Source organism: Vanellus vanellus (assembly GCF_965231255.1).
Source record: "Vanellus vanellus genome assembly, chromosome: 2".
In the NCBI taxonomy this organism is placed as follows: Eukaryota; Metazoa; Chordata; class Aves; order Charadriiformes; family Charadriidae; genus Vanellus; species Vanellus vanellus.
In genome coordinates, this window is record NC_138906.1 from 25703353 (window position 1) to 25725363 (window position 22011).

Genomic DNA, 22011 nt, shown 5'->3' on the forward strand with positions numbered 1-22011 from the left:
ACATCCAAGTGCAGTAGCACTGGATACTGCTGCAAATACGGTGATTTCATTCTACTCTGACAGCCACTGAGGGCAGCCCTCAATCCCTTTTCTTCAACATACAGATTTATGTTTATCATGCTTGTCATGCTTTTCCTAATCTAGTTAACAAATTCACCATTTTTAATCTTAAAATTAGGTATTCTCAGAACACAACTACAGAAATCAAAATGCTAAAGAACAGATTTTTCTTAGGAAAATCCTTTCAAATTAAAAAAATTCTCTTTTTAAAGTGTCACCTTGTCAACAATGTTCTCTTAAGAATCTATTTATGTGAGAATTCTTTGATAATATTGAAAATTCTCCTCCCCAAGTGAAAATGGTTCTGAAGGTTGACTTTCAGATTTCATTTTCCTTTATGGTATTATACATCTTTGTCAGTCAGGCACTGAAGGGTCATCATCCATGGGATGATGCCACCTGGAACAAGGATGAACCCATGAATTTAAATTGACAGAGATCAAAATTATTGTTAACTGATTATTCTGCAGGATATTACATGAAGTTTGTAGGATGGAAGCACCATGAAGAAAGACACTGATCATTTTATTAGGCAAGTATTGTTATTACGATTTCTACTTCAGAACAGGTAAGGTCAAGGAAAGCCAATCTGTGACCATCTTCATGAAATCTAATGTACTTGAAAGCTACGTAAAAGCTTTGTAGGTGAAAACCCTTAAAACCAGAGACCCTGTCCACATACTTGGGAAAGCAGATTGTTTTCAGCTGGTGACTAAATATAAATGGGATTTGGAAAAAAATTGTATTATGTTCTCCAATCTGCAGGGGTTCAGGAAGATGCAGTGTATGCCATGTGTAAACCCACAGACTATAGCACAGCCATTTCACACAGTAAGTTTTATGAGATGGGATTAAAGACAAAGGTGGCTACCTCTGTGATTTTGAGGTTTTTAACTGATAACCAAACTTAGGCAAAATAATTTTTTTCCCTCAAAACTCTTCCAACATCTAGTTTTTCTATAGCATGAGTTTTGAGCTGTTGTACTTCAGCTTATTCTTTTTATTATTGCAGTTGAGGTGCCTCCATCTAGTGGCACTTTATTGTACTGAAGAGTGTATCCTTGGCATTGGTTATATCTCTTAAGTTTTTGGTTTGTTTTTTTTTAAATAAAACTGTAAAAGTAGTACATCAATTTTTTAGAACATCTGGACCTCGGATATGCTGGTGTAGTTATTTCTTTGACCTATGAAGACCTTTATGCCAGATTCCCAGAATTGCAATGAACCATTGTGTGCAATGGCAAGGAAATTGACTCGCATTTTTTGTAACTATTTCAACTCTACTTTAAAATAAAGCTATGTTGCTAAAATATTTCAGCTTAATTTTAGAATATTTCCACCGAAGTTAGTTCTTATCTAGACTGAGAAAAACAGCACATAAAGTGCAAATTTTAAAAAACAAAAACAAAAAACAAACAAACAAACAAAAAACCCCCAAACAAATGAAAAAAAAAAAAAACAACAACAAAAAAACCACCCCAACACTGCTGCTGGAAGCTTTAAAATTGTTGTGGAAAGATTTTGCAGCTTCTTCTTGTTAGAGTTGATAACAGCACACTACGTACTGATTTATATCATGAGAGAAAAGAAACAGAGTGGTAAAACCATGATTTGATGTAGCAGTACCCTTATGATTTTCAAGCTATCATATACAAGTATGTGACGTACACAATGAGAACAGAAAAAGCAGGAACTGAAGCATTATTTAGCACAAACTCAGAATATGCATTGACTATGTATAAATCAGTTTGGAGAGTTTTAAAACACTATCAGCCTTTTGTATGACAGAATTACAGGTATCTCTGTGACTACACATCTGCACACTCTTACGTAAACAGGATTCACTAAAGATAAAGAATTGAGTCACCCTCTGCATCACTGATTAGCAGCATCTGAAGTAAAGAAATAAGAGAGTGATGTCCTATGATCAGGCTTGACAGTGAAGAGCTCACAGCTCTGTTACTTAAGTTCAAGTGTGGCACACCCACTAGTGATTAAACAGCCAACGCAAATCAAAAGAAAAGATGATAGAATCAGTGCTGCCCTGGCAAAACAGAAGCGTGTCTTTTAAAGTGACAAGATTAAGTTTGAAGCAAAGTATTTAGAAAATAATCCACCTAAATAACCTCAAACTACAGAATTTTAAATGATTCAGTTTCAGTATTTTTTTAGCATCGTGTATGTGTGATGATGTACTTACTGGTACAAAAGGTTCCAGAAAAAACACAATGGCCCATTTCAAATGAAATGTTACTTAATTCACTGTATGAGCTTGACGGCATGAGCTTGCTCAGTGCTGAAACAGACATAGTGTTATGTGAATGGGTTTAACACCTTCAACTCGTAACATACGTAGGAGATCAGTTTTTCTTTATTTCTCCTTTTTGTGGTTGAGTTGTGGACTGATTCCATGTGTTAACATTAGTTAGTAGCTCTGTTGGCATCTCTGGACAGGTCTATACATTAACCTGTTGTTGGGTTTGACCTCCTGCTGTGTGTTAAGGAAGTTCAGCTCACTGAATAGAAATAAGGCTCTGTTAAGTCGCCAAGCTACAGACCCTGCTGCTCTCAAGAGGCATAATGACTCAACAGTATTAAATTCAAATAGTATGTACTGCAAAAGCAGAACAAAGAATGAAAACATGGGGCAATTTGATATATACTTTACTGGTGTTCAAGGAGAGCTCAGGGCCTATGACTTAATCCTTGAAGAGCTTTGCTGATAACCTTCTTGCCATCTGCAACTCCCCTGAGCTTTCTTCATCTCACTTAAAAGTTCTTTTGCTTATCTCCTTTTTTTTTCTATTATTTTCTATACAATGCCAACATTGTATGCTTTACTGAAGTCACGGTAGCACAATCTGACCTTTGCTCGTGTAAGGACTTCTGAGCCCTGCCTACTATTCAGATTGGACGGACAAGTCCTTCCCATATTATGAACCATAAATCTGGACAAAATGTTCTACTATTTGTACTATGAATTGGCACGGTGACACAGAACAGAGAGGTCCTCCTGAATGATAGGGCGTAGCTCCCTCCTGCTACAGAAAGCTCTGTTGTACAATCGCCTCATAAATTTATCAAGCGCCATATTAAGAACAGGTATATCTTTGCTCCCACTAATTCCACGGAAAAGCTGTTTCAGAATTTGATTGCTGTAATGACTAGAAACATTATTCTAATTTCCTGATATATTTATTAATGAATAGGACATACCTGTTTGTTCTTGTGTCAACATTACCTTGCAAATTAAATGGTTTTCATCCTTCATGTTTACTTTCCTGATATATTTATAGACAGCACTCACATCTCCTCTCTGTTTCTGTTTTATTGAAGTAAACAAGCTGAGCCACCCTAAAATCTGTTTGTATGAAAGGCTCTCAAGCTCTCTGGTGATGCGCCTAACCTCCTTCTACCCCTCTTTCAGTTCAACCTTAGCTCTGCTATAGAACAATTGATTAGAAGTTTCCACAGTACCCCAAATGAGATTTCAGCAGTGCCTTAAACAATGACATCAATACCTCCCTACTTTAAATGAAATATGTCTCCTGAGATACTTTCTGTACTTATGATGATTCCTAAGTATATATCATCACCAGATTTGATGAGTATGCTCTTACTGATTTTATCAGGGCTACTACAAAAAGTATCAAATAAGACCATCCTAAAACCAACTCTTTAAGCCTGACATCTTCCTTTTGAACCTTATTTGTGGCTATCTCACTTCACAATTTCTCTCCTAACCCCCATATTCTCATTCCTTCCCAGGTTATACCATATCAAATGTTTTATCAATAGGGTATTAATATGGAAATTTTGAGTTTTTCCAAAGCTTTGCATGAGATTGAGACCAGGCTTTTGAGTCTGTGGTTGGCCAGGTCACTTTTCTTCTTTTCAAAGATAAGTAATTACAGTCCAGGTTGGCACTGAGGAAAGGCATACTTTGAATTTGAGGGATTTAACTTAGGCCATAACAGTATGATACAAGCATGCCCTGTTGGTAAAAATGATAAGTATTTTTAGCTGAAGCACAATACGTAGTTGATGATTGGTAAAAATAACACAGAACAGCAGAAAAAGCAGGTCAGTAATAGTCAACAGAGTGAAAAGCTTTTGAATGTATTTTTCCATACACATAAGTGGAAATAAAAGGGTCATAAAGGGGACTAAGACCTTCTAAAAATACTAAAAACTCCCATGGAATATGACATTTCAAGACACAAAAAACCCAAACATTTTGTACTTTAGTATTTTGTAAAATTGTATTCAATTGAAGTATGCTATTATTGTATTCATTCATTATCAAAAGCCATCAGGAATAATAATTCAGAATGACAGCCACACTTCATCTGTACCTACTTCTGAATAAACCTGATGCAAAATGAACAGTTTGCTTTTTTAAGTCAGAGAGAGGAGCGTGGGTCAGATGAAAAGCAGAGAATTAGGAATTTGGATTTTTTATTCATTCTTCCCCGATCTCTTTTAAAAAAATTTTTCCTAATTTACATATAAAATATTAGCAAATTGAAGGTTCCTTTGCCCTAATTAACTATGTAGAAATACATATAGGTAGGGTTTTTAAATTTAGGTATTGGCCCAATTTTTATAGTGTACAAAATAAAGCAAAATTACAGCTAACATGAGGACCAAACAATAATACACAGTAGAATCTAACTATGTAACTACTATTTTGCATGTATTTTGTAAATCCAGTTTCAAAATCTGGTGTCTTAGACCATGAAGCAAATAAGAAACAAGACTAATAAACAGCTATCAAAACCAAAATTACGTTCTTAAAGTGGCACTGGACAACACTCAAATGTTGTAAGATATACTGGATACTGCTTAAATGTTCTGTTGGGCCATTTAGTGTGTATATGGCACAACACTTTTCCAATTTTTTTTTTCTTATGTAACAGATAAAATCCCTTGTTGAACTTATTTTTAGTATTAAATTACTGTAAACAGTGCAGACTCTCCTCAGGTAGCTAAAAACTGCAACCGAGAAATGTAGGACCTTGTGGAAAGACTGCAAGAAGTGCTTTCAAAAAGAACCCACTGAAAATATGCTCATACTGTCTGAAAAATACTTATCTATAAAGACTTGTGCAAGATCTAACTGGGGGGCACTTTTTCACCAATTTTACCTGTCTGACCTTACTAATGTCATGATTTACAAAATAATTTCTCATTTAAGAAATGCAAAGCGGCATCACACTCATTAAAGCCATGTACTTTCAACACGGTCACCCTTATCCTGAAAACTCGCCTCGCTGAAAGGTCAGGTCCCAATTCCTTGAGGGAGCGCACATTAGCAATATGACCAACAACCTTTAAATTAGAGTCCAAGTGCATGGGCAAAGCCAAGATCAGATGTTGTATTTAATCGGCACACAGCTTCCAGGGAGAACACGCCGCTGGGCATTGCGGATCTCGCCTGAAACCTCGCAACTCTGGCAGCCGGGGCCTTGCTCTCCCCTCAGGCGCCCCTGCCCACACCTCGGCCCGAAACACCCCAGCACCTCTCGACTCGGGACCCTCTGGGGGCCGGGGGGGGGCGGAGGGCGGAGCTGACACCTTGCAGCAAACCAGGCCCTCTCCCTTGCCATGCCGGCGGCTCCGGGGGGAACGGCCCCGCGGGAACAGCCTCGCCGGGCCGCGGCAGGACGACGGCGAAGGCCCGCCACAGCCGCGCGCGATCGATGGCGGGAAGGGCCGCGCATGCGCAGCCGGGCGGCAGGCGGCCTGCCGCGGCTGTCATGGCGGCCGCCGGCGTGACGGGATTGGTGGGTTCGCTTCCCTCCACGCTTCCCTGGCTGGCAGCCGCAGCCCTGGGGCCCGGGCGCTGACTCCGCCCGCCCTCTTGCCCTGTCCTCTCCACACACACCTCTGGGGCCTGGGCCCGCCCTCCCTTCCGCCTCACGGGCCGCGGCTCCCGCCCCGGCCCGCCCCTCTCCTCCCGCCGCCGCAGGCCGGGCCCGTGCGGCGGCGGCTCCCAGCATGGTGCGGTGCGGCGGGGCGGTGCTGCGGAAGGTCAGTGTGGCCGGCCCGGGGAGCGGTGGGGACGGGGCCCTGCCTGCGCGCAGGTTTTGGGCGGTGGGAAAGGCTGGCGGCGAGCGGCAGCTCTGCTCCCGGCCCCGCGGCCTGTTCGCGGCGGGTCGCTGCCTTCCCCCGGAGTGACCCGCCGGGGCCTCCCCCGCGCTTCCCTGCCTGCACTCGCCGGGCGCCGGGTCTGCCCGGGGCTCTGCAGGCCGGGCCGTGAGGGATCGCTGCCGGGGAAGAAGCGTCAAATATGTCTCCTGGAAAAATGTCTGGGAGGGATGCTTGTCTGGTTTCTGAACGTTCGTTACTGCCATCGAAGTTCTATCTAAGTAGTTTTGGCCACCTTGATTTCAGTGCCTACAAAATGAAATATAAACGGAACGTAATGCTGCTGTCCCTAAATGAGGGTTCTTCACCCGCTGTGCGAGAGCCAATGAGCACACTGAGTCGCGATATTTGTTTTTGTTTCAAATGAGGGGGGGCTGGGCATTTAGCAACAGCCAGCACACTACACGTTTCCAGCCGCCCAGTGTTTATAACGGTAAAATACAGCTGATTGGTTAATTATGATTAATTTGCCACTTCTAACTATAAATGTGCATGTAAGCTCATGTTTAAAACATTTAGGGAGGTACCTGATCAGCATGCTCATTATTCACAAAGGGGTGTGTTTTTTAGCGTTACCCAAGGTTAGTTTGGGATACACTCTTTTTTGCTATCTTATGTCTAAGTCAGCAACTGCAAAAGAACACATAAGACATTTTGTTTCACATCCTATTCAAGGTCAGGTACGTTCCTTGATGTCTCAGCCATGTCCCAAACGAAACTTCTTGATAAACTTTTAACTTTGTTCTGTCGACATCAGTACTGATAAGAAACTTGTTGTTTTGTTAGTATGGCAACTTTATGGACAATTTACGGGTCTATGTGAGAGGAGGAACTGGTGGAATGGGTTATCCTCGTCTAGGTGGGGAAGGAGGGAGAGGTGGTGATGTCTGGTTCGTTGCCCGAGAAAGAACTACCTTAAAGAGCATAAGAGACAGATATCCCCAGAAGCGATTTGTAGCTGGAACAGGAGCCAACAGCAGGTAAGAGTCTGTTTGATGAAAGTTGTTTTATACATCTTTTCCAGAAAGCAAAATGTCAGCTTAAGTTACTAAGTCTGGTTTGATTTCTCCCAGTGTTAAAGCACTAAAAGGTGAAAAAGGAAAAGACTGTGAAGTTCATGTGCCTCTGGGAATTTCAGTTCTTTGTGATGATGGCAAGCAGATTGGTAAGAACTTTTGTTTTTATGTATCTAGTAGATACTGTCATATTTATTGATAGCATCTAGCCAGCTTCTAACACTAAGATGTTTTAAGGTTACGCGTCTCCCAAAATATGTATGTGTTTTCCTTTGTTTGGACAAAGAGTTGACAAAAAACACACTGTAGAAATTGTTGGAAAAGCAAGGATCCCTTATAGAAATTAGCAGTAGTCAGTTTCTATCACTATATGAAGCAGAAAGAAAATTGTCCTTGCAAACAGGCTGAAAGCCGCCTGAAATCCTCCACAGAATCATTAATGACCTTACATAATTTTGTGTCTATAAACGCCCAGTAACTTCACTGAATTATGATGTTGCTTAAAAGATAAAGACCCTTGCTGACTGTCAACATTTCAGGTTATCTAAAATACTTCTCCATTTTTTACTCTTTTTTAAAGAGTGGTACTTGGTAGTAACCAGGATGATCTCTCTGTATGGTGCTCTTGGAATATCTCTCAGTGGTTCATTTGCAGTTTGTCAGTTTTTCTTCTCAATGCTGTTCAGAGTTCAAACTAAATTCACAAATGACTCTGATTTGGATGTTTAACAAAATTGTATGTGTGGCAAGAACTGTTTATGATGTAGGCATGTCAGTGTCTAAAGTTGTCCTTCAATTATATATTCAAATGTTGCCTTTTTTTTTTTTATTATAACATTCTAACCCTAAAGAAGATATCATAACCTGCATCTTAATAAAAAAATATGGAACATCTGAAGAGTTTGCTGTAGCCACATTTCTGTCAATGCAGATTTTTCCTTGCATTCTTGAATTCAAGAATTGCAGGCTTCAGAACTACCATCTTGGCCATACTTTGCCTGATTGAACTTAGCACTTTTCTTGAAGTGACTAACTATGTGACAGAGGGGAGTACTGGGGTTTGATTGCTTTCATTTGTTTCCAAAGAAGGAAAAATATCATGACCCTGAGTGCACAGCTCTTGCAAGGAAGCGTACAGAAAATTGTCTCTTCGTTGAAGATAGATTTAAGTGGAAAATCACAACTGAACTACTGCAGGGGATTGTGCTTTTTCACTAGTGAATTTATTTTCAGGAGAGCTTAATGCAGCAGGAGATAGATTCCTAGCAGCTCGTGGAGGTCATGGAGGCTCTTTGGTCACAAACTTCTTGCCTTGCAAAGGTCAGAGGCGAATTGTTCGTCTTGATTTGAAACTTATAGCAGATGTTGGCTTAGTTGGGTAAGTACTGTCATTTGAGAACTGATATTAGAAAACAGATATTAGTAAATTTGAAATGGGATTTCGAAGAAACTTGAGAGTTTGGAGAATGAGCATTACTGTATATTTGCATTGCTACTTGCATTACTTGCAGTTTGCAAAAATCAGGTAGAGTTTAAACTCTATAGGGTTTAAACACCTATGAAAATTAATTTTAAAATTTGGAATGTATTGGTTATGCTTTTGCGGGTGAAGGGCTTCATGAATCAGGGAAATATATAATTATTAATATAATTGAATTTAGCAATTGCAGTGATTATCGAAATACTGTTAGCTTATATTTATGAAGTAAGTAGGAGGTGCGAAACAGAGCCAAGAACACTATCCATATTGCATCTTCAACTTTAGGGTACTGGCACAAGTGGAGCCTTCCAGTAACAGTTTTAAAGAGAGTTTCAAAGGGTACGTAGCCTACTCTCCCAAATAAACAACTTAGAACATTGGAAGGAACTAATTACAAACTAGAACAGGACTTGCATTTCAATGTTGCTGCTTTATAACAATGCAGATAAATATATTTTTATTTGGAGAAAACTTTCAACAAACAGTTCAAAAAGTATTGGTCTACTCAGCATCAGCTACCACACTCCCCCTCTGCCCTGGTCCTTATTAATAAAAAACATAGGAAATGTAAAATGACAATGAATTTGAGGTGGAAATAGTCTAATTGGTGTATACTGTTGAAGAATTGAAACTTGAAGACAGTATGGTTTTCTACCTACATTTTTCTTCTTTTGCTTATTAGAAATAATTCTGTTAATAGCAGATTTATCTGAAGTTACATAATTTTCAAGTAGTCTTCAGTAATTGCAGATAGAGAATTTTTTCTTGTTTTAGAGTGTGGGAAAATATAGGAGTTTTATGACACTGGTGATGCTTTAATTTTGTATTTTGGCTTGTATTTGGGCTGACAGTTTCCCTTTAAAACGGATTAAAAGAATCATTATCAATTAATAAGAGGAGCATATTATTTTGTTGTTGAGAGTATGAATCAGCCTCTGATAGTTTGTGGCTGTACTTTGATGTCTTTGTGTTTGTTATTTTTACTTCAGTAGATTTGCAAGTGGTTTGCTATTAGATCAGGTAAAAAACATACAGACTTGAGAAAGGCCCATCAGGCTGGGGACAGGTTGTGATGTGTAGTGTAGGTAGCAATTTCAACTTCAAAGAGCATATTGTACCTCAGTGGAAAGAAAATACTCACTTGAGGATATGACCAGTGTAACCTTCCGGCATGTCTTTAAGGCACCTCTCAACATCAGAGCACATTAAAACTATCCTCAGTGGTTTTTCTGTTACAACAAGAGTCATTATGTCTCTTTCTTTTTTAAGAAAGCCCCTTTATGTAATACTAGTCTTGTTTTTCATTAGTGCATGTTCTTATGAGTTGTCCTTGTTAACAGGTCATAATTCTGCATGTATTCAAGTGGATAGTGTATGGGTTTTCTGTGTGACGCATGCCTTTGTATCTTGTGACCAATGTTCAGTTGCCTGTAGACAGAGTTGTTTTTCATCACTGTTGCACTGAAATGTTGTGCTGAATAACTGTCTGTGAATTTGACTGGAACACGTCTTGTGTGATCTCCTGTATGGAGCAGGTGCTATGATCTTTAAGGTCCCTTCCAACCTAAACCATTCTATGATTCCATGATTCTGTAAATAAGGAATTTAGTCTATCCTCTGATGTCAGCGTTGGCTTCAAGTTTGACATGGATCAAGGCTATTGTGTCTTTTACACAAGATTAATCTCTAAAATAAGCATGTGTTATGATTTCGGTTTTAACTTAGGTTTCCATTTCAATGAGTAGGTGTATTCTGTGAAGAAGCTTTGTAAAAGCTACCATATCCCTTAAGGAACATTTTTGTTGTTGTACGCAGGTACAGCTATCCCTTGTAAAGAGAAAAGGTTACAACAGTCAGGTCTGCACAGACCAGCTCCTAGGGCTTCACTGGTATTCTTTTTGGTTTATTTGGTAACAAAGCAGGTTAGTCCTAATTTCAGGATCCCTCAAACAACTTTGTTGCCTTAAAAACATACACAAACTCAGTGAGTGTGTGTCTGTATACACAAAGTCTCTATTGCTCTTCCCCCTTCCTCCCCATACAGATGTACTTGGGGAGTTTACATATACTTTGCTACATGAGTTAAACTGTAGCATAGGTATCATTGGTACTTAAATTGTAGAATGTTTCATTAACCGTGATTTGTATGCCAAAAGACTGTAAATCCAACTGAGAGATGCATTTGCATGAGAGGTGTTTAGAATGTAAACATAATTTACAGAATTAGCTATAGCATGTGAAGACTGAGTTCAAGTAGACCTGGATGCTTATGTTGTATTTCCATCGGAGTGACTTTGAAAGGTTTCCCTTAAACCTATTACATGTGTATTTACATACCTCTCTTGCCTGCATCCTTGGGAAGCACTGTTGAATTTAGAAAAATTATTTAGATTTGATTAAAAAAAAATCATAATTATCTGAGTTTTGTTGTTTAGGTTTTTTTTTTTTTAAAAATCTGAGTAAATAAGTCTGCAAAAATTAGTTGGTAACATTGAGTTTGACTAAGGTAATAAAATGTACAGGAATCACACGTGTGTTTATTCAATGTATAAATCCTGGCTTTCCTTCCAGGTTTCCAAATGCAGGAAAATCATCCTTGTTAAGCAAGATTTCTCATGCCAAACCTGAGATTGCAAATTATGCATGTAAGTTCATATTCTTATTTTGAGAGCAGTAATATTTCCATGAGAGCAAGAAGTCTTTTCTCTGACTTGGTTTGCAGGTTTATAATAAAGGATAGGGGATAACCATGTTGCCTGCTAAATACGTTACACAGATTTTTAGTTGTAAGAAATACTACAAAGAGAGAACTTGCTGTTTCAGTGTTCCATTCCTTTAAGCACCTCAGTTTTTCATGTGTACACCCTTATAATGCTTCCACCTTTTGATTCAGGGTCCATTTAACATTTATTTTAGTCTCAGCCCATTTTATTCTGTCGAAACTCTCCATGGTGTGTAATATCCTCCATGTGCCAAATATGAACCATCAAGTTCCTTTGCATAAACGTCTTGTATGCTTTCGAAATAGCTACCACCTGTTCTTGCAACAGAGTAAGATTTTGGTTTTGAATCTGTCCACTGAAAAATGCCATTTTTATTATTTTTCTATCAGTAATTTAGAATTAGCCATCTGATCATTCCTTAATTAAAAAGCAAAAGTTCAAGTACTGATAATTCCTACGAACCTTCTTGTACCACTCCCAAGTCTCTACAGCATTTTTATATTTTTTCTGAATTTGCAGAGTCCTATCCTTATTTTTCTTTATTTGGAAGTTACTCCATAATCTGGATAATCCTTTTTGTGTCTGAGACTTCTCTAGCCCCTCTATTCCCTTCTTGGGATGACAAGAACAGAACTGCACACAGTGCCAAGATTTGGTGAACCATTGGTTTTTTGAGTAGTCTAATTTTGTTCTCTCTTGCTTTGCTTTTTCTATATTCCTTTTCCAGTAATTCTTAACATCCCATTTGCCTTATTTTTTTTCTGCTACTGAATATTTGTTTCATTTAAATATGAAGTGAGAAAATCCTGCAACATTTAAATGTTTTGTAACATTAACATTTTTTAAAATGTTGTTTTTTTCCCTCCTCTTTTTTTCCCTTGTCATAGTTACAACAGTACAGCCTCAACTAGGAAAGATCATGTATACGGATTATAAGCAGGTTGGTATGAAAGTTCATTCTGGTTGTTCATTAAAGTTGTATATAATGGTGAGTTATGTTGCTTATGTTTTTGTTTTTTTTTTTTCAGAAAGAAAAAGGAAACTTGTAGGTGTTTTTGTATGTGTACCTGTAATGTATACATATAAAATGCAATTACGTTGACTTAATGAACATTGTGGAGAAAGTACTATTTTTTTAAAGTAATAAGAAGGTAGCTTTATAGCCAAATGCAGTAATATGATGCTGAGCTGACTTCAAGTCATTTTAATGAATGGCTTCTTGTTTTTCCTTATCTCCTTTCTGTGGTTCTAATCCTGCTTTATAATCTTAGAGTTGAGAGCTCCTGTGCGGAATTGAGATTATTGTGTCCTAACATACTCTTGTTAAGTTTAGGATTATAAAAAAATCATTGTTTCAGAGATTAACCTGTTATTTTTACTTAGAAGAGGCAAATTTTCTGTAAGTTCGCTGTGGAATGAATGAGTCATTTTGAGAACGGATTTTAAATAGGGGCAAATTTGTCCAATAGCTGCAGATCTGCAGTAGTAAATGACAGGGAATTTAGTGAACACAACCCCGTTACCATAACTTACTGTTCTGTCTCTCTAGGTTGGCTGCTCTGACTTCCTTTTGTGGTTTTGTTTTTGTTCGTTTTTTTTGTTTGTTTGTTTATATGTTTGGGGTTTTTTAATAAATAAATAAAGTGAAGTGATAGTGGTTGCCTGAACAGCTGGGTTAGTGCACTACCTGAGAGGTGAGGTACCTGGCTCCAGTTCCTTTTGTAGTAGGCTGTAGCTCTGGAGGACTGGTAGAGCGGCTGCCCTACCAACTTATTTTTTGTGAACACAACTCCACCCAGCTTCTTCAGGTAAAGTTGTCAGATATTGTGTGGTGCCTGGAATCCTTTCTACAGTATCCACGGAGCGGGGAAAACCAACACTACAGCAAACTTTTTGATTCCTCAAGCTTGAATCTTCTTTGATGTGGTTTTGTTTTGTTTTTTAAGTGTATGATACATGCAGTACTGGACTCATCACTTCCAAGATAAAAGGCACAAATGCTAAAAGGGTTTCAGATGAGCTAACCGGAAAAGCATACCTCTCAGATGTGAAAAGACAGAAAACTTCTCTTTTCACTTTCAAAAGCAATAATCTTAGGGGGATTCAGTAGCTGATGCTTGAAACCTTCGTTTAACAAGCTTTAACAAAACTGTGTATTAAAGGAAGTAAGTCTAGTTTGTCAGGTTCCCTGTAGAGATGCACACATCTAAGGGAATTTTTTTCTATATTCATTTTATCTGCTAGTTTAGGGTAACAGCCTAGAAAACTGTGCTGCAAATAACAGAATTATTTATAGCCTTTTAAAAAGCTACCTACCTGCCATGAATCAGGACCTCTTGCTCTTACTGGTGTGTCTTTCTCCAGCAGGAGAACTACTTGCACTCCTGGCTTTCTTTTCTGCAGCCTGTTTCACATCATAGCCAATGCCCCTAATTTTTGGCTGTTTTTGCAGTTCATGGTTTTTATACTACAGTGTTGGGTGCTATATAGGAACTATATAGGCAAAACATCTCTTTTTCTAAAATCAAGGGAACCAGTGATTGTGATCACAGGAAATATCTGTGAGTAAGAGGAAGTACTTCAGCTCTCACAAACGCTGAAAACAAAACAACGTAAGCAATTAAGAGCAATAATTGAGGTGACTGTTCAGTATCATTCAAGGGAGATTGGCTCGTTATATCTTTTTTTTCCCCTACAGAACATTGACCTTTTTAAGGAAATATGTAGCAATTTGCTTATTTTATCTTAGTGCATCATAAAGAAGAAAATACATGCGAGTTACCTGGTGCTGTCTGTCATTACTACTTGCAAAAGAAAAGACACAGAAGTAGAGGATCTGAGTATGAGTCTGGCTTCGGGTCTTAGTCCCAGATCATCGAAACTAGCAGAACCATTTACATTTTCTACCAGAATATCTGAACTAAGTGCTGTTTTGAGAGAATATGGATTTCTTTATGAGCTCTGTAAAAAATAGTCTTTGAAAGAGAAATAAAATTGGGGAAAAAAAGTGGTCATGAAGGTACTACAGCACCCAAACACATCACACCAGGAAGTGGATGTTTCTGATCTAACTTTCTGGTTATTCTCTCCCTGTTTCTAGTTACAAGTCTGTGGTTCACCCAGTTGTGTCTCATGTCTCTGTAGATGGCAAATTCTGAAGCAAGGCTTCAAATACTTAAGAAATGCATAATGGTTAAAAGTTAGTGTGACGCATGAGTGAGAGCATCACTCACTTATAGCACAAAGCCCCCTTCTGCAATAGGTAGCACACTGGAAATTTTTTTATGTGCTGGCTTTGGACATTGGTTAATCGGATCTAGTGGCTGTCTAAATGGGTAATAGATAGATTTGAAGACTTTTGCTCTTCTTTGCTTCACTGTCTTAGCTTTCTGTGAGTTACTGAGTGGATATTTGGGGGTTTTAGTATTCTGCTCTTTCATGGTCTGTCTCAGCTCTTCTCTACAACTGTGTACAACCCTCCCAACCAGCAGAGAAAATGACAAGATCCCTGTCCATTGTGGCAGTCTTTGTTGGGCTCTCATTGGAAGCTGATACACTAATCAAAATCTCATTTCAGTTGAAGAGCAGAAGACAAGTTCTTGGAGCTTCCCACACTCGGGGGAACAATGTTAAGAGGGTTTGCATTTGGAATGATGATTCTCTGTAGCCCCAAGGAACAGACTTTATTTTCTTTTCCAGTGACAGTTTGAATTCTATACACCCGTGATAGCCTAATCTTCTTGCCTTTCGGAGTCTGTTTTATTCTCAGCTAATAGGTAAATTTTGCAAGATCTCTGCTGAGGTGGTATTACCCTCTGCTTTCTACTTTGCAGACAGCTATAAATAAATCGATGGGAGAACATGAGGAGCACAATGTCTGTGTAATAGTAGTATTTTGTTTAAATCTGCTTCTGATGGTAGATACCAAATGTTTCAATACATTTGGTACCAAAAGTATGCAGTGCATACTGCAGGGGAACTGATCCCCCACACAATTCCCAGGAATACACATAGTTGTAAAAGGAGTCTCTCAAAATAGAGATTCTGGACATTCCTTTGCCTGGGTTCTTTTGTTTATATAAAATGATAATAAGTGTTGATAGTTTAAAATCACCATTTTTGCTTGTTGGAAATCTTTTGTTTGCAACTTATGTTTTCCTAGATTTCAGTAGCTGATCTCCCAGGACTGATTGAAGGTGCACATGCAAACAAAGGGATGGGCCACAAATTTCTCAAACATGTGGAAAGAACCAAACAACTTCTCTTTGTTGTAAGTTAAATAAAATTTACAGCTTATTGAAATAAAAGGCAGTGCAGTACATAAAATGCATCTTATGCAGTGTAGTTGGAATTTAGGAAATACTTTTTAATTTGCATGTTTTGTGATAAATATAGCTGTAATACTGTTTTCAGAATGGAATGGTCAAACGACTGATCCTTAAATAGAATCCTTAAATAGAATTTTTCATTAAAATTTGCCAATTAATTTAAGGCAGTGAAGTGTTCCAAGCATAATAAAAGCATGGAGTGATTTTTTTCTCTTCTTTTTATTCTATAAGATCCCCTTCAAAGAGAGGTTTAAAAATCAGACCTTTGAGAAACACTCTATCAGAATCAACCAGTTTGTGTTTCCAGTGTTTGTGATGTTACTTTGGTGTATAGTTGCCCTCTGTTATTTGCCCAGTAATGAGGGCACGTATGTGGACATTTTACTGCAAAGTAGTTGATGGAAAGTACCTTGATACAGTAACATAATCTGATACCACAAAGCTTGTTTTCATGTAACTTTTTCAGGTTGATATTTCTGGGTTTCAACTGTCTATGAAGACTCAGTTCAGAACAGCCTTTGAAACCATCTTGCTTCTAACAAAGGTAAGTTCTCATCTTCCTAATTGACAATTGTAGTTATGTGTTGAGCCAAGAAAGAGGCTCAGTTTTGATCAAGAACTTTTAAATGTTAGTGTGTCTTCTGGATTTATAATATAAGGCTGGTTAACAAGCTTAGGATTCTCCAAAATGGTGAAATTTTTATTTTCAGCTGTCCACATGAAACTGTTCTATTTTATGCTGGGCACAACTGTTCCTTCATTAATCTGTGTACCATATGAGATATTTCTTAGAGTTCAGCAAAGGTGAAAAGGTATGTGATTTTCAGTTCCCTGGTCCGGTAGCATTTTAGGAAGTAGGAATATATGGATATAGTTAAATTGCTGCCTTGATGCCTTTACTGCATAGCCTAATGGAGATGAGACATCAGGCCCCCAGCTTTGCAGACATTCAGTGTTTCCATCTCTTGCCATTGCTTCTGATTAAAATAATACATTTTACATAATTTGAAGTTTAGCAGCTGTTCTCTCTCTAGCTTTATAACTTATGATGATGAATCTTCTGAATTTCAGCTCTTGCTGTTTCTTTTTATCTGATTCATGGTTGTGATTTTATTTCTGATATTAACCATTAAAATGCTTAAGAATCAGAAAACTCTCAAAAGAATTTGCTTATGTGTTTCATAGATCTGAACTTTTTCTGAAATTGATTTAGTTTTTGTGGATATCAGAAAGACGAAACTAAAACTGTCATTCTTTTTATAGGAAGCTGTTTCAGAATCAACCAGCCTGTTTACCTGAAATATGTGTTTGAGTAAAAAAATCACTGAACGTTATTTTCTTCTGTCAGATTGCTTCAATACGGCAACCTTGAGCACCTGAATAAATCCCACAGCTGCCTAAGCATGAAAGACTATTTAGGCAATTAAACAAATGAGAGAGGAGATGTAAAATTGAAGTAGCATTTGATAAACTACAATTACTTATTAAGGCAAACTTACTTGTCTTTTAAGGAACTGGAGCTGTACAAAGAGGAACTTCTAACAAAGCCGGCACTTCTTGCCATTAATAAAATGGATTTGCCTTGTGCAAAGGATAACTTGGATGAACTTATGAAACAACTACAGAATCCTCAAGGTAAATTATCTCTCAACAATAACCTTCAACAAAAGTAGTGATGAGATTTCATCAGGGGTAACTCTGCATTGGCAAGGAGTTGTTTGAAATAGAGGTGAAGCCAGCTATTAAATTTATTATTTGAACATACGTTTTAAAACCACTTCCTGCATTTAGAGCTCTGTTTATATGCATCTGTAGTGCTGACTTCACTGTTGGAGAGGTATTTTAATAAAATAAAGATATCCTAGAAGATCTTTTCCAACTATGATAAGGGAGAATAAATTTCCAGTCTAGGTATCTTGGATAACAGTAACCTCCGTTGAAGGTCCCCTTACAGACACATGTATATACAATTTATCATTTGACTGGCCAAAACACATGAAAATTCTGGACAGGCCTACGTAGGGGCTTACTTCAGTTTTGCTCCTACATTGGGGTGAATTTCTTCCTATGTCCTGGAGTGTATAAGAACCTGGAAGGCTTAAAATCATCCATCTCCCATGTTCTGCAACTTGGGATTTCTCTGTACTCATCTTAAAGGAAGGGTGCAGAATCTTCTCAAGAGGGTGTAAGTATGGTATAACTGCTGTTAGTGCTTATCTTCTGACACTTTAGCTATTTTTTTAAAAGATTAATTAAGCAAATAATACTTCTATATTCATGGCAGTTATGTTTATTACTGTAAATGATTAAAGTTTATTTCTTAAATTTAATGGGATTTTATGGGCTTTGTAGTGATACAGTATTTGGGGGTTGTAGTAACTCTTTCGATACAATTTTTCAGATTTCTTACACTTACTACATGAAGAAATGATTCCTGCAAATACACTTGAATTCAAAGATATAATTCCTGTATCTACATATACTGGAGAAGGAATTGAGGAACTAAAAGCACATATAAGAAAATGCATAGATGAGGAAGCCGAGCAGGAGAATGAAGAATATCATAAAAAGAAACTACTACTTTTACAAACTTCAGAAGAACAACAAATGAATAGAAGCTAGCGTTCTTGGCTGGATCCAATGCATTTTAATATTTTTAGCGTGTACATGAACCCATTGCTATGCCAACCTTCCATTTAATTTTTGTTCCTTCTACTACCACTGCCCACTTCTCTGCACCTCCCCGTTGTCTCCATTTCTTTTGGCACTTTGGTAGAGCACAGTGGGGAAAAGAACAGTTTTTTCTGATTTATGTTGGCTACCGACTCAACAGAGTAAAGACCGAAATATGTGCAACTCAAAGCACTGCTTAACAACTGACGATCCCTGGAACATTTTTTGCCAATTGAGATGAATGGAAGGAATGTAACCCACAGAGGTAGCAAAGGAGGAAGTTCAACCACTCTACATCTTTTGCCATGGATATCAGAAGTACCTGGGGAAATTTCTGATGGGCAGTTTTCCAGGGTCTAGAGCTTCTGAGGTGATTGTGGGGTTTTGTTCTTTTTAAAGATCTAAAGGAAAACAGAAATAAATGGCTGCAAGGAAGTGACTTAGAGCATGAAAACGTGAGGCTGATGTCTACTGGTTTTTTTCCACACCTGCTGGTGCCTACTGTAGTCCTCTTGATCATATAAATCCTGATGCCAAATTCCCAGACTTAAAGTCCTTTTAGGAGTTTAGGACTCCTTTTAGGAGTCCCTCCTTTTATGGAGTTGTGGGTATATGTTACTCTTTGGTGAAGAAAACGATGACTGCTTTTCAACAGAGCTATGCGTTTTTGGGAATAGTAAATGTTCTAGCTTTTTGTATTATGAGCAGGCACACTTACATTTTACTTTGGGGAAAAAAAAAGTTAGAAGTCCTTTATTGTACAGGGTGTTTTTTATTTCAAAGCTATTAAATCTATTGCAAAGCAAAATAAGACTGAATACATCAAGGCTTTTCAACTTGATGTTGTTTTGGTTTGTAAGGATACTTATCAAATGCTGCTTCTCCACCTTGTTTTAAAAGCCGTGTCTGGGAAGAAAGGTATGATTTCTCATAAAACAATTATTTTATCATTAGTATAGGTTCTGATTTTCCTCTGATTTTATTATGTTTGGGCCTAATGTGTTTTCACCAGAGCTAAGCGTGAGCAGTCAATAATTTTTGATGCTCCATTTATTTCATAGTAGAAAATAACTTTTTTTTTTTTTTTTTTTTTGGTCAGAGTTCTTGAACACTGGTCTTAATCTCACGTGTGAATAAGGGGGGGAAAGTTTGAAACCAGGGCCAGCTTGGCTTTATTTCAGCTGTGTATGAGGAGTTATGTGAGCTTCAGGGACGAGCGGACAATGAGCGAGCGCAGGACTGAACCAGGCTCGGGCGCTGTGGCTTGCGGGACTAGCACTGGCCCAGCCCAGCAGCGAAGCACCTCGGGGCCGCTCCCAACACGGTGACCGCCGGACCGACTCCCAACGCCTCTCCCGGTGAACGGCTGCTTTGGGAAGCGGCTGCCGGTTCCTCTCGCTTTACTGACGCGTTTGAAGAATGCACTTTAAGACCCCGTCCCCTCCGCCCGCGGGGTCCCAGCGGGTCGCACGACCGGTGCCCGGCCCGGCCCCCACGCAGCGCCCTGCCGCGGGGGCGGCGCGGGGGACGCTGGGAGTTGTAGTGCGCGGGGAGAGGGCGGGGCCGACACTGCGGCGGCGCCGGACTACAACCCCACAACCCTCCGGGCGTCCCGCCGCCGGCCGCGGCCTCCTAAGCGCCTGAGGAGGAAAAGAGGGGAGCGGAGCTGCTCCGGCGGGCGGAGATCGGGGAGCGTAGCGGCCATGGTGCTCTCTGACAGGAAGGTGAGCGGCGAGAGCGGGCGTGTGGTGTGGGGGTGGACGCGGACGCGACTCCGGCTCTGTCCCAGCGGCGCCCGGCCCTGAGGGGGCTGCCGGCCTGGCCCGCTGCTGCTGGGGGAGGGGGGGCTCCTCCGCCCGCCGCCGCCGCCGTTAGGCATGTTGGGTCGGGCGGGGGGATGATTTCTGCGGCCCTTTCCGCTTTACTCTCCCGTCCCCTTCGCAGCGCGACAGGTTTCGTGGGCTTTGGTTGGGGTACGCTCCCCGTGAGGCGGTGTCGGCGGCGCCCGGCCTGTGCCGGGGCTGCCCGGTCCCCCCGGGGCGGGTGGGGGTGAGGGGTGCTGCCCGCCTCCGCCGCGGCTGTGCGGCATCTGCCCCTTCCGAATCGGTTGGTAAAATAATCACCTGTACTGCCGGTTGTTGTGGTTGTTTTTTTTTTCCTTGAAACTCCTAGTACGTTAGCGAGGAATGTTAATTCTATTTCTTTACGTGTAGATTTAATTTCTAATAGGAATTTTGTAGACCTTGGAACTGTGTGATTGATTTTTAGAAGAAAAAAAAAAAAAAGACTGGTGGCACTCATTCTGTATCAGTTACTTCAAGTTATCATGAAACAGGATAGCTGTTGGTCTCCTCTCTCTGCGGCGTGTTCTCCAAAACTCGTAATATGTTTTTAAATGGTTAATACTACTATGGATAGCTTCAGAATGCATTTGTTTATAAATGGTGTTTACCGTGACCTCCCACCTGCAGGTCTTTACAGAGCAGCAGTAGTTCCCAGGTATGGTCTTCTCAAGGCCACACAAGGGAACAGAGAGCTGGCTTTACTTATCGCTGAATTATGTCTCTAGGAAATGCCTTTTTAAAATTTGCTTCACTTTTTTAGCTTGTGAGCAGTTAATGATTTACCAGTTTTTACCCAGCTTCAGACAGCATCTCTTGTTGCAGTAACGTGGTTCTTTAGAATAGGACATGCGGTAAAATCTGTGCCAGAAGTGGTATTAAGGGTGGTAATTTTTGTGGATCACATATAAGACCCTCAAGTACTGCAGCTGTAAAATGCTTGGGATGTAAGAAGCTTGAGTGTACAAGGCAAGAGAGGGTTTCACCTATGCTGGCCAAAGTGTGCTTTCTTCCCTTGGACAGCTAGTTCAGAAATGGCTGAGGTCCCTAGTTATTCAACATCACCAGTGACAGACAATAAAATCAGCTGGACTAAACAGCTAGAGGAAGAGAAAAGAAAGTCCGCGTCTGCAGAAATTGAGATCTTTCTGAGTTGGATATTGTTAAATATTTCATACCTGCTCTGTATCTGTTTATTACAACAGCTGGTGGTCACAGGTTTTCATCATTTAATGGGAGTGACTTTTAGGCTGGGCATAGCTTCCTTTCTGACTGGTTTGTTTGCCAGTACTAATTTTCTACTTAATTATGGGAGTTACTGAGCACTGGCTGGTATTTTTTGGGGTGTGACCCTACAGAGGGAGGTCTGTATGTTTACTTCAGCTTAGGTTGCTGCTAAATACACAGAAAGCTTGAAAATTGCTCAGAAATGTTAGTGAATAAAAACAGGTGCTCTGAGCTACGCAGTAATACTTTTTTTTTTTTTTTTTGAGTTCCAAACGCAAAAGAAAAAAAAGTTGCTACTTCTCCTCCAAATGCAGTTGGACATGTTGACACTGACCTCTTCAGCCCTGCATATTTAGTTTGCCAAAGTGCTGCATTTACTCATAGCAGTTTTGGTTGGAAACCCAGTGGGATGCCTGATTCGATTGTGTCAGCTTCCATGTCTTGTATGCAATAGCATTCATACTGGAGGACTCTAGACTTGGGCATTTGCTTTCTCATTTAGTGAAAAATTTG

General features: G+C 39.6%; 1 protein-coding gene across 1 annotated transcript; it reads left to right on the forward strand.

The window, feature by feature from the left end:
• The first annotated feature begins 6009 nt into the window (after positions 1-6009).
• GTPBP10 (GTP binding protein 10) lies at positions 6010-18884 on the forward strand. Its single transcript, XM_082479620.1, has 10 exons — positions 6010-6093; positions 6997-7190; positions 7284-7375; positions 8460-8604; positions 11278-11351; positions 12317-12369; positions 15592-15699; positions 16224-16301; positions 17269-17392; positions 18159-18884. Exons 1-10 carry the CDS (start codon positions 6061-6063, stop codon positions 18377-18379), a joined length of 1122 nt encoding a protein of 373 aa, XP_082335746.1. The 5' UTR covers positions 6010-6060; the 3' UTR covers positions 18380-18884.
• The last annotated feature ends 3127 nt before the right edge of the window (positions 18885-22011 follow it).

Coding starts and splice junctions, on each gene's coding strand:
- GTPBP10 (XM_082479620.1), top strand. CDS start 6,061: ATGGTGCGGTGCGGCGGGGCGGTGCTGCGGAAG. Junction 7,191..7,283: donor GGAACAGGAGCCAACAGCAG/GTAAGAGTCTGT, acceptor GATTTCTCCCAG/TGTTAAAGCACTAAAAGGTG. Junction 16,302..17,268: donor CCATCTTGCTTCTAACAAAG/GTAAGTTCTCAT, acceptor TTGTCTTTTAAG/GAACTGGAGCTGTACAAAGA.